Source organism: Lepus europaeus, chromosome 3 (genome assembly GCF_033115175.1).
Source record: "Lepus europaeus isolate LE1 chromosome 3, mLepTim1.pri, whole genome shotgun sequence".
NCBI classification, from domain to species: Eukaryota; Metazoa; Chordata; class Mammalia; order Lagomorpha; family Leporidae; genus Lepus; species Lepus europaeus.
The window spans coordinates 126,632,802-126,646,216 of record NC_084829.1 but is presented as its reverse complement, the minus strand read 5'-3'; the positions used below and the strand labels follow the sequence as shown (position 1 = coordinate 126,646,216).

General features: G+C 42.2%; 1 protein-coding gene across 1 annotated transcript in view; it reads right to left on the bottom strand.

The window, feature by feature from the left end:
- The window catches only part of RSPO3 (R-spondin 3), an 87,882-nt gene extending 74,704 nt beyond the window's left edge, over positions 1-13,178 (bottom strand). The window contains exon 1 of the mRNA XM_062187708.1: positions 12,752-13,178. Within this exon, the coding sequence (XP_062043692.1) occupies positions 12,752-12,848 (97 nt within the window). The 5' untranslated portion in view covers positions 12,849-13,178. The remainder of the gene's footprint in view (positions 1-12,751) is intronic.
- Between the last annotated feature and the right edge of the window lie 237 nt (positions 13,179-13,415).

Sequence of the window (13,415 nt, the reverse complement as noted above, 5' to 3'; positions counted from 1 at the left end):
GCCATCACACCACTATGACAATTAAATATGTATAATGCATAAGGATAGGGCTTATTGGCCAGCTGACATCTGGAGATTGCCAATTGCCAGAAAAAACTGGCCAGGCAAAGAGTGAGACTTCCTCTCTGCATATGTAATATCACCCATAGCTGTGTTTGTCATCAGAGAACTAGTATTTTAAGTTCAATTGAGTACTGAAACATACTGATGTCATTCTGAATCATAAAGAATTATCAAACTTACCCTTTGGAGACAGTCACCTGACAGTGGGAGCTCTTATGTCTTTGTTCTATTAAAGATGTATCAAATGAGATGACAGAATGTGCATTCTGGATATTCTAGGTAGTGGCAGTAGTTTCAAAGACAAAGTTTCACACTAGTTGTTAAGCACAGATACATTTGTGCTGCATGAATAAGTTCCCATGGAAAGGCTTAGCAATCTAATTTCTCACATATTGAAAGTTTAACATGACAGCCTATTTATTTGTTATAAATTCTACTTAGCTTCTCATAAGCATGAAATGTCTAAAAGCTATTGTTTTCAGTACAATAGCACCTGCTTTCTAGAAGGGACTGCTTTCAATACAAGACATCATAAGTTTGCACTTGAACTTTTTCTAGCTCTGGATATTTTAGAATTCCTGTCCTGGGGTAATGTACTACCACTTTGTTCCTTCAAAAATGTATCTGCATTGACTTAAGGATGTTTACAAAGATTCCTTCCCTTCCCTTTTCATCCTGGTCAGCCAGCTCTTTTATGAAGACAGATTAAATTCTTTGGTTTCTTTTTATCTGTTCAGGAAGGAAGGAGGAGAACCTGCAATGATGATAGCAGGAATTCTGTATGTGGGCATTTGCAGTCATGCAGGAATGCAAGGTGGTTTATTAAAGGATAGTGACATCAAACGTGCATGTGCTGGTGGCCTATTTCCATCTCTTGCATGTTTAGGGTGAATAACCTATTGAAGAAAAAAAATTGGTGGAAAAGCATTGTTTTCGGGTGGATTTCCTGCTGTCTGTAACTCATGATTGCTCCCAATCCTCAGGGACAAGTAACTAGGTCTGACCATGGAGCAATGGCTCACGAGTTCTCTGATGACCCCTCCTCCCAAGGAGCCTGGCTTTCTTCAGTCTAATTACTTCTGGCAATTGTGGTTATTGGGATTTGGCCTAGTGACTCACTGGAACCCAAATTTTCCCAAAGAGCCCCCTTAACAAGCAGAATTAAGTCTGACAGGAAGCCCAGACTTCCACCTCACTTTTACATGAACCTTTCTCCAGTTTATGACAAAATTTGAAAATCCTTCATGGACTAGAAAAGAATAATAAACAAGATTTAATGAAGATATCTACCCAAAGAAGAGCACATTAGTAGTGAATTAAAAACAGTAACTACATGAATAAGTGACCTACCGCAAAACTTAACCCATAAAGATAGAGTTAGTACTATGCTATTTATAGTAGTTTACTGATCACCAGTAGTCAATCTAAAGTTAGTTAGCAATTGTAGAAACTATAAAAGAAATGGGTGTTTATATCTTGTTAGGTAGTTTCCTAACCATTAAGATTTTCCTAAAAACAAGGAGGACTCTAGGGCACATTACCAATTATCTGCTAAGACATAAAAAAAAAAAAAAAAAGGTTGTTTATTATTTAGTAGCTTTGAAAAAAAAGTTGTAGTTGGGTTGATCCCCATTTTCCACAATTGTCCTGTTTACTCTGTCCCCACCCACAGTATGGTTCAGCAGGAAGCACACGCACCCATGGCTTGCACCATTCCTAGCAGCCATGTTTTTAGTCTATGAAATCGGTGTCTGTTGGATTCACTACCATGTTCTACTGTGTGTACTTTGCTTCCTTTCTTGGACTCTTTGACTGAGACAGTTCTCCATCAGATAATCTTGTCTGCCACAGTCAATGTCTCAAGTTTAACAACACTGTCTTGATGGACAACATAGAGCTATCAGATTGCTTTATATTGTAAATTGCTATTTGTTCAAATGACATATATCTCATCTCTTCCCATGCTACATGCAAGTCTATTTTATCTGTCTAGCACTCATAAAACTAGCTTTGCTTTCAACAATTGCTCAGCACAATAGTTTTTCTTGAATTGAGGATCTTTCAATATTTCTTAGTCTCTGCTACACATTAGAATGACCAGGACAACTTTTAAGAAATGTGGATATACATGCTCCACATCCCTGAAGATTGTTTTATTTTATCTAGAGTATGTCTTGGCATTGTTTTTATTGTTTATTTTATTTTGGGATCCTCAAGTGATTCTCATGTGAACTCAGGGTTGAGAATCACAATACCAAGGCCCATAAAGGAAGAATTTGAAGTGCAGGTTGCTGTTAATGCTCATGGTAAAAGTAATATAAATAAAAGATTTTATGAAGCATCATAAAGATAACTTTTCTGGATAACAAAAGCTAGCCAGTTAAATATCTCTTGTGGTTGTAAATTACATGGACCATTTTGATATTTAACTACAAAATTGTAGACTCTGCACACATCATCATGCCTAAATAAATCTTCACGTGAATATACGCACCATAGATGGGAAAAGTAATCTCAGATTATTTCTCATAAACTGTATAATTCTATTGCTTCTATTAAAAACATCAGCAGATTTTATGTTTAAAAAAACCATCAAAAGTTTAGAAAGCACAAAAGGTAGAGAAAAGGTAGTAATATGGAATACTTGAATATCAGATGCCACCTCTACACAAAATGTTCAAAAAGACTTCTGGTTTGTTAAATTAGCAGCAAGAGGGAATGAGCAAATGAGAGTAAGAGAAAGGAAAAATAAGGTGGAGTTTGAGAAAATGCCTGCAAGACCACCTCAAGCTCCAAGCCCAATGTTGAGGTGAAGTGAAAAACTGAGAATCTGGTCTTTGGACCCAGATGCACACCTTCATTAACTGATCCACTGCCGTGGAACTACTGGCATCTTCCTCACAAGGTGAGCACGAGGGCAAAATGAGATACTATCTGAAGACAACATCAAGAACAAAGTCTGGCACTCACAAGTGATTCAAACGTGAAGACTAAATAATAATTATTGTTATAATATCTATGCTACCAAACAAGTGTAAGTATACATGTTAAGATAAAACATGTATGAATATATCGGTGGCTCTGAGAGCTATGAAGCCATGGTTTGTCATGAGGAAATTATGAGTACGGGGCATATTATTTTACTCTTTTTTTTCTGGCAAAGTGAGACTGATACCTCCTCTACTTATATGTCAGCCTTTGTCAAGATGATTGTTCATACCTGTGAGGTCCCTCTGTCTGACAGCAGAACCCAACAGTGAGAAACTACTGCTCTTTTTCTTACTGAGCGTATGTAAAGAAAACAGTGTTCTAAAATAAGCAGCTCACAAATTCTGTTATTTTATATTGTGTGGTGGTGGTTTGTATTATGTGGTTATAAAATGGGGGTTGCCTTACCACTTACTCTCAGGAATGTGCTTTATATTGGGGTATAATTATAAATATGCTTACCAGCTAGTTTTCTGAGGACAGTTTTTGGGAGCAAATATAGTACATTGTATTATTGCATATTCATTTTTAAAAGGTGTTTTAAAGTAACTCAGTCTAATCCAATACCCATAGCAAGTGCTCAGAAGACTAGGAAAAGAATACACTGGTACCAATACAGAAACTCAAAAAAACGAATAGAAGGATAAAGAAAGCAAGCTTGGACCTGGCCATTACTGAAGCAGGACAGATACTCAGTGGAGATTATGTGGATAATTCCTGCACCGTGTAGATGAACTGGATTCCTTTCCATTTCATCCTATCATGAGATTCTCTTATTCTCAGTAAGCACACTTTGTAGAGAAATCTGCTTAAAAGCAGATAGCTGTGTTAGCAATAAATGCTATGTCCAAATGGAATGGTTCGAAAAATCGTTTTTCTACCTTATTGAAACTTGTTCTTCATTACCATAAAGTTTTTCAAATCACCTTTTGATCTCTTGCAAAGCAATATAGTTCCACAATTAATGAGCCTTCTAAATTTAATCTTTACCTGCAAGATTTGACAACTTTAAATTGCAGCTCGTGATACCAGTGACCATTCTCTTACAGAGAATGCCACAAAATACACAAAATACACAAAAATACAGAACGTGCCACAAAAATGAGAAGCCATAGTAGAGAAGACATATTAAACTATCTAAAATAGACAAAGTGTCTCAAGTGTAATTAATCTTATTTCAACACTACCAAGAAGAATGAGTCTTGGTGTCACCAGTGAAACACTTTGGAAATAATACATAAGGTACCACCAGATTTTTATCACCTGTACCCAACTGTCCTCACTTTTTTAAGATTTATTTTTTTTATTTGAAACACATGTAGAGAGAGAGAAAGAGAGGGAGAGAGAGAGAGAGAGAGTGTCTTCATCTGCTGGTTCATTCCCCAAATGGCTGTAATGACCAGGGTTGGGCCAAGCCAAAGCCAGAAGCTTGTTCCAGGTCTCCTACATGGGTGCAGGGCCCTAAGGACTTGTGTCATCCTCTATGCTTTCCCAGGTGCATTAGCAGGGAGCTGGATTGCAAGTGGAACAGCCAGGACTCCAACTGGTGCCCATAGGAGATGCTGACACTACAGAGTGTTGCTTTAACATGCTACACAACAGCACTGACCCCCCCAATCATCCTCTTTATGTAAGTGGCTCTGCAGTTCTTGACCTGTGTCTTTGATGCTCTCTGAAATTGATTTTGACTTCCCAAAGGTCCAACTGGGTCCTCAAGGTAAAGATGATCTTCTGTATATAAAGATAATTGGAAATGAAAAAAAAAAAAAAACCAACCTGGTGTTAAATTGGAAATGGCATAGAAAATTAATTAATTTTAAAAAAATATCATGTAGGATCTCTGTCTTTAATGTGCTGTACACTGTTATTTAATGCTATAACTAGTACTCCAATGGTAGTTTTTTCACTTTGAGTTGCTATATGGGGCAAACTGCTGAAATCTTTACCTAATATATACTAAACTGATCTTCTGTATATAAAGAGAATTGAAAATGAATCTTGATGTGAATGGAAGGGGAGAGGGAGTGGGAAAGGGGAGGGTTGCGGGTGGGAGGGAAGTTATGGGAGGGGGAAGCCATTGTAACCCATAAGATGTACTTTGGAAATTTATATTCATTAAATAAAAGTTTAATTAAAAAAAAAGATTATTCCAAAGAAAAATAAGTTTCCTACCCAACCTGCTTCTCCTTCTTTGCTGTCTTTGTCTACAAAATGTTTCCATTCACCCAGACCAGAGTCTTCTTGCTCCAAAGTTTAGTGCCAACGATGGTCCTCCTTCTCTTTCCTCTTCATATTCAATTAACTACCAAGAACTACTGATTTCATCAAAATTAACTATCAGCTGTGTACAATCTCTTGCTCATTCAGTGTCATATACCCTTGGACCTTATTACCTTAAATCTGGACTATTAAAATCAGCTTTTCCTCACCAACAGAGGCCACCTCTGAAAAGTTGCTCTGGGATGGAAGCTCTGAAGTATTATTCTAGTTGGTATTCCAAACCAGCTCCCTGTTGCTCTATACCCAAGCATAAGGCAGAAAATCTACTGTAGACTGAGTATGCTGATTGACACCATGGCTATGGTTTTCAGAAACTAGAATTTATGAAGAATGTGGCCTATCATAATACATTCATCCTACACTTTAATGTTACTCTTTTGTCCTTAGGTAATGAGTTTGCTTTTGACAAATGAATACTTATATTTATTTACATTTTAATCTTCATTTGCTAAATGTATTAGAATAAGACAAGTAAATTTAGGGTAATCATTGGGGTCAGTGTTGTGGTGCAGTGGGTTAAGCTGTTGCTTGCAATGAAGGCATCCCATATGGAAAACAGTTTGAGTCCTGACTGCTCCACTTCTGTTCCAGTTCCCTGCTAATGTGCTTGAGAAAGCAGCGGAGGATTACCCAATTCCTTGGACCTTGCATGCACATGGGAGACCCAGAAGAAGCTCTTGGCTTTAGCCTAGCACAGCCCTGGTGGTTAAGCCTATCTGAAGAGTGAACCAAAAGATGGAAGAACTCTCTGTCTCTCCCTCTCTCTCCATAACTGTACCTTTGAATAAAAATAAATCTTTTTTAAAAAAGAAAATAAAAGAATAATCCTAGTCATGTTTTCCGACCAGAAGATTAAAAGTTAAAGAGACTATAGATATCACTGAAATCTAAATTTTTGATAAGTGCCTCATTTTGTAGGTATTCAGCTACCACTTTGTGTGATAAGGAGATCCGTCTGAGTTACACAGACATTAGTAGCAGTGATGGATATGAAACAAGGATCTTCAACTTTTCAGTCTACTTTTCCAAGTACTCCCTGGGGATTCTCCCTTGTCTGTCTCTGCTTAAGAATTTGGGATACTTGTGATCCACCAAACATTTGAAGGTCAGATGGAAAACTAGTAAGATGCTATTTTGAAGATTAGATTAGACTTTTGCATACAATATAAAAACAGTTTAGAGCTATTAAGTATATATTTAGTTGAATAATCATATTCTTTAGTACTACTTAACTTTTCCCAGAAAACTTCTGGAACAATTTTAGTGACAACAAATGGCAACCAGGTCCCTTGCAAACACTACCCAAAAAAAAAAAAATGCACAAATGCTCTTATCAGATAAGAAACATCTGCAATCATATTTTTAAAAAATGAATTTTTGAAATTATTCAGATTGTTCATGTGTGAAAAGAACTCAGGTATTTTGCTCAAAAGTTCCAGGTTTTTAAAACCATTGGAATGAAAACTCAGCTTAGAGACAACTAACATTCTCAGCACCCCCCACAATCCTTGAGAGTGGAACAGTACAGTCTTTTTGGTATTGTTGGATGATTACTTTGTTCAGAATGCTAGTAATATTCCTGGATGGGAAGATCTTAGAGCTGAATTAAATAAAACAGATTCACTGGGTAGCACCTTTTATAAGTCTGTATTTTATACTTCACAGTATTTTGTTAAGGTATAGTGGTAAAGCCTTTCAATTCACAAGATTGTTCAATAAAAGGCAAACTTCAAGATAATCCAGTCACATTACCCTGAAAAAAGTCCGAAATCAACAAAGCAATGTACATTTTCCCCCAAAATCAAAAGCAATGCAAAATCTATATAATTTATGATGCAATATTTTTAAAATTATCATTCTCAAAAGAATGTCAGTATTCAATGCACTGTTAGGAAAAGAAATACTCCTAACCAAGTCAAACATATAATTTTAACACACTGTCTTGCATGATCTCTACAATGCTCTCACAACTGAATGATGTTTTCCTAATGGTAACCAAGGTTGATTCTTACATTTCATGAAACACAATATCCACTCTTATAGCATTTCAAGAATTCACTACTTGGAAAAAGATTTTCTGGGGGGAGGGGATGGCATATATCATAATGAATAGTAAGGAAGTGGGAAGAGGGATTCAGTAGAATGTCCAAAATGAAACAAATCAGCAAATCATTATATCTAAAATAGTTTTATATTTGATAGTCATTCTTAAAATAGCAAAGGGATCTTTTAGTTTTTATATAGAATTCTGAAAGCTCTACATAGTGTTCCATCAACATTACATAGGAATCAAAAGAATCACTGCATTTTAAAAATATTAACCATTTAGGTGTGTAGCAGCAATCTGGAGATTTAGGTCCAGATTCAAATCACCTAAAATGATTAGAGAACTAACAGATTCATTTTGTGGTAGTGTAGCAAGGGTTTCTCCATAATACCTTGAAAATCAAATTTAACTGCACATCATAATTTCCATTCATTGCTTTCTGGGGACCTAATTTGTAGAATATTAAATGCCATGGAAGTTTTTAAATGGATAAATGATTGAGCAAAGCTTATCTACTTACAAGGTAAAATACAGTTCATATTTCATTTGAAAAGAATTGTGAAATAATGACATTTAATTTCATACTCATTCTTACATTCTCAATTACTTAGAGTAATTTGAGGCTAAAATAACAGTATTTTAAAATAAAGTTCTAGTGTTCTTAGTGTCATCTTTCTATTGACGTAATAACAAAGTTAAAATAGTTTAACAACAAGATATTTAAACAACCCTGATAGTAAAGTAAAAGCTTTTTGCTTGCATTTAGATGTTGCTACTACCTCCTGTGAGTCTGAAATTGTCTTTGATTTATATGGATATCACATAATATCTCACAGAGTATATGTTCTCCAGAAAATTCTGTTCCTGTCCCTAACTGTTCCTCTCAAAAATATAGTAGACTTTCGATAAATGTAGACAGGTGAGAAAAGTGCATTGTAGTATATTTCCAAATCAAACTTTAATTCCAAAATAGTATTATAAAGTGAAAATGGAATTACAGATTTTTTTCTATTTTGTCAGTTAATTGATTATTCTCCCAGATTAGCAATGTAATCGGCATGAATGTATCAGAATCTCAAAGAATAGCTCAACATTTGAGGCAATGCCATGTGCAGTGACTAGTATATTCAAGTAAATCTGTTTTTATTTTACTACCATTAGAATTATTTTCATTGTATTCTTGATTCTTTTTTCAGACTTCTTTATGAAAGACTTTAAAAAGTTTTATAGATTGTGCAATGGTGTGCTTTGTAATTATTATGCATATAATGGCTTGTCAAAACTTGCATTTATCTAGAATCTGAACAATTAGAACCCAATTAATAGATGGTGTCAAATAAAAATAACATTAAATAGCATCTGATGTATTTAACAATAGCCTCTGGCACAACATGGCCCTACAATGTCTTCTGACCAATCAAATAAAATATTCTACTTAGCAAACCTCACTATAACCATTACAGGTTTGCTTCTTTGACATTAGTCATCAAGGTATAATCCATGTAAATACAGATCAATTTAAATATTTCCAGTCTAGTCAAACAGCTATTCTCCATCATATTGGATAAATTATAGCCTAGAGACCAACAAATGTATTACTCACAAAGGCTAATATCTTGTCTATGTCATGAGTTAGCATACAGCGTAAGTGCAAAAATAACCATGCAACTCATGGCAGGAATCAGGTTCCACTTAGTAGTTGTATGAATTCATGTGAGTTGCTTAGTTCTTGTTTCTGAGGTCCTTTTTCTGAAAAGTAAAACAATTAACATCTGCCTTGATATTATGGCATTTAATTTCATACTCATTCTTACATTCCAATTACTTAAGAGTAACTTGTGACTACCTGGGGCTCAAGTGAATAATCCAAGTGGAACTGCAATGAACGGGTAAGGTATTATGTTATCATTATGACTCTGGGGATTTTTAAAGTTTCTAGCACACAACTTGCAAGTCAGAGGTTGACTGTAGTAGCAAGCTGAAAAGGCTGACCTGGAAATGAGCTAAAAACTGAGTTCAGGGGGCATTCAGTGGATAAGACTGCCATACCCCACATCAAAGTACCTGGATTCAATTCCCAGCTCTAGTTCCTAACTCTAACTTCCTGTTAATGTAAATCCTGCAAGGCAATAGTGACAGCTCAAGTGATTGGGTTCCTGCCACCCATTTTGGAGACCTGAATTGTGTTACTGTCTACCAGCCTCAGCCCCAGAACAGTCCTGGCCATTGTGGGGATCTGGAAAGTCAGTCTCTCTCTCTCTCTCTCTCTCTCTCTCTCTCTCTCTCTCTCTCTCCATCCCTTTCAGCAATGAATTAAACAAACAAACAAACAAACCCTGAGTTAAGGGTTCTTGATTTAGGATAGCACTTAAAACTAAGGTTTACCTCTAAAACGCTGCCATTTTTTTTAAATTAAGGGTTGCATTTAGTTATCTTGACAAATTCAATTTTGTCATCTCTGTAAGCTGTATATAAATCCAAATCGTGTATTCATTCACCCACAGCTAAATAGATATTTTAAAAGTACTCCCCTTTTAAAACACTGCTTTCATAAGAGGAAACACTAGTTTGTAACAACTAGGATCATTAGTTTGCACCAAAACAGACAAATGGAAGAACCGTTGTTTAGGGAAACGGGAGAACATGAAATGGCTTTGTCTGCTGTTTGTGAGGATAAGCCACGGTTCTTTACATCTTACAGTACCTAACACTGCAAATGAATATCTTTGCAAGAAAATTTTGTACTAAAACTTATCCAAAAGCCTACCAAGCAAAGCTTTGAAAACCCATCCTTGAACCTTAATTTCTGCTCTCGTACCTTTAGTGGCGGTTTTAAAAGTCGAGGACAATTAAGATATTCATCTCCAAGCCAAAAGGGATGCTGTTAAATATTCACGTTAAAAATAAAGAAGTTGGCCTTCCTAAAAATATATTTGACCATTCTATTTTTCACTTCAAAACGCTTCCTGGAGTCCCTGTTTGAGAAAATGTTCTTTCATTCAGAGGCTTCCGAAGAAACGACCCATATGAGTTTGTACAAATGCAATGGGACCTTGAAGTACAGGACATTTAAAGAAGTCCTCCCTATTCCCCTCTCATTCTCCAGTGTCACACTGCACCTGCCAAAAGAGAATGTCGTCCGTCTCCTCACAGGACGCAAGGGGTCGCCCCTCTCCCAGAATTACGGCTACAAACGCAGCCGCAAAGGCCGACTCAAGTGCCAAGAAGCACGGAGCATCCCTGCTAGAGCCTTCCCTCTCAAACCCACTCCCACAGAATAATTGGAATTTCAATAGGATTCCACCCACTCCTCCTTCAGCCCCGGAGGGCGCCTTTGCCTTGGCCTTGAGATCATGAATGCACGTTCAAAGGCAGCTCGCGGTGGGCCTTGGCAGTCGCTTCTCCTCTAAGCGCGGCGGTGCACCATCCTGCGGCGCCCCCAAGCCCTAGGACAGCACCCGCCCCAGCTTCCCACTCCGCGGTCCTCGCTGGGGGAGGTGCGAACAAACGGACATCACGCTTTCTTTCCGGTGGCTGTCTTCAGAAACAGGGGGCCTAGGGCCACAGAAGGAGACCCCTCTGACACTCAGGACCCTACCTCGCCCTGGCCAGTGTGTGGCTCCTAGCCGGAGGTGTACTCCGTACTCCGCGGGCGGAGGACGTCACTGGCACGAACTGGAGGAGAGCAGGGGCCAAGCAGGACCCCAGTGACCGCGCGACTCCACCGCCCCCACAGGACCCCGTTAGGGCTCTGCGGAGCCCCGGGACGCTCCCTCCGCGAGGCGGCCGCACCGCTAACGCAAAAAAGAGTGGGTGGGAGAGTCCTGAAGAATACAAGCCATTCAGAGGCCAAGCGTAATAAATCGGATGCCTCACATGTTTCCTTTTGGTCCTCCCTCCTGCCCCCTGCCACGCGGTTCTAGAGGCAGCGAGGCCGGCGCTCCGGCCCAGCCACTTTTTTAAAGGGCAATTTCCAGGTGAATCAAACCTTGTTTGGCCGAGGCGAGCGGTATAAAGGGAGCTTTCAGGGGACCCTCACGCCCAGAGGCAGGGCAGAGACAAACAGAGGTGGGAGAAGCGATTACTGAATTTCCATCCCACACAAGCCCGTGTTGTGTCCTCTGCGCTGCCCCAGCGCCTGCCCCGAGGGGGCGTCGCTGGCCGGACGCTCACAGGGGGCTCCGCGCAGGGGACGAGGCGCAGCCGCCGGTCATAGACAGCCCAGTCCCGTCGCGCAAGTACGAGGGGACGGGCGGTGGCATCGCTCTCTGCGCCCCCCCCCCCGAGCTCCAGGAAGGGTTCTCGCCTCCCTTTCCCCTCGCAGAGTCCCTGACGATGGAGCCAGGGTCGCCCTGGGCTCTGCAAATCTGCGAAGGAGGACACATGGGGCTGGCTAACCAGCAGCAGGGAGAAGTGTCAACCGCACGTCTGTCCCTGCGTCCCGGGCAGGCACCACTCCCTACACAGACCGACCAGGGTGGAGCACGCTCTGGCGGTGCCCGTTTAATCCCAGGTAGGGCACTCTCTGGAGCAGCCATCACTTAGCCAATTTCCCCAGGGCCAGAAAAAGGGGCGGCAAGCGGGAGTCTGCAGGGAGAAGCCACCCTCCTCTGTGCCTGTCTCAGGGGATCCCCTTGGAAGGGCCTGAAATACGGAAAGAGCTCACGTGTGGCCAAGAGTAACTGGAAACCCAGCACCTCCAGCTTGCTGGGGCCGGGCTGCGGCTGTCTTCAAGCCCCTGGGGCGTGGGTCGTCGGGCGGCTCCGCAAAGCCACGTGCACGCGAGCCCCGGCGCCCTGCGTGTCCCTCTGCTCCGCCCGTGAGCGTAGGGGGACGCGGCCGCGCAGGCGCTCCCTGGCTCGCTCGGTGCCCCGGCGGCCGGCGGGCGCTGGGCGACCTGGGCTCAGCAGGAGGGCCCAGCGCGGGATCCCCGGCGCTAGGTGAGCGGCTGCCGCAGCCGCGCCTCCCCCGCGCCGGCGTCTACGCAGCGGTCAGGGGCGTCTGTCGGGCCAGGCGTCCCAGCTCCCCGGGTTCCAGGCCCCGGTCCAAGCTTCAAGAGGAAAGCACGCATCCCTCGGGCGAGTCTAACGCAGGACTCCCGGGAACCTGAAGTCCAGAGGCGGCCAGAGCTGCGTTAGCGCCCCGTCCGCCCGCTAGCGCACCCACAGGATGCTGAGGATCACAGGGGCTCGGCGACGCACCGCGTGAAAGGCACCAGCAGAAGCCCCAGAGCCCGGACTGTTAACCGCCTCTGGGAGGCGAGGGGTGCAGGAGGAGCGGACCCCTGGCGCTGGGGACAGACAGGACAGGCAAAGCGACCGGACAGGTGAAAGCGGCCAGAGGGAGCAAACGCGTAAAAAGCCCTGCACTTACTTCTTCGCTGGCGCCTTCCCCGGGAGGCGTTTTGGCTGCCGATGTATTCCATAAAGTTCAACATGATAAAAAACCAAGGAATCAGTCGCAAGTGCATAGTAACCCAGTGATGGTTCCCTTCCTTTTCTCCTTTTTCTTTTGATTGCTAATTACAGTTAATGTCTTAAACCCTATGTGTCAGGCGTCTATAGAGCGAGACAGCAGCACGGAAGCCAAGCAGCGGGCTTCTCCGCTCAGATCCGACAGGCGTGCTGTGGTGGCAAGCGGAGCGGGGCGGGTGGACAGGGAACCAACTATTGTACTTTCAAATTGTCCGAGGACTGAGCTGCCGCGGCTTCTCTGGGGTGGCTGTCATCGCCGCGAGCAAGGGTTCCAAGAAGCCGCCCCGGCGGCCGCAGGTAGCATGGTGCGCGGCCGCTGCGGCCGCGGGCGGAATCCGGGCGGGCGGCGAAGGCGGCGGCCAGCTGGGCTCAGAGGCTGCTGCGGCGGCTGCGGCGGCAGCGGCGGGGGCCCCGGGAGCGCAGGGGAGCGGGCGCCGTCGGCACCGCGGCCATGGCCAAGGGGCGGCGGAGAGACCCCGAGCTGCTTCTGGCTTGCGCGAGCAGAAGCCGCTCCACTGTTGGGCTGGGCTCCCGGGAGTACCCCATAGGGAGGAGGGGGGAGA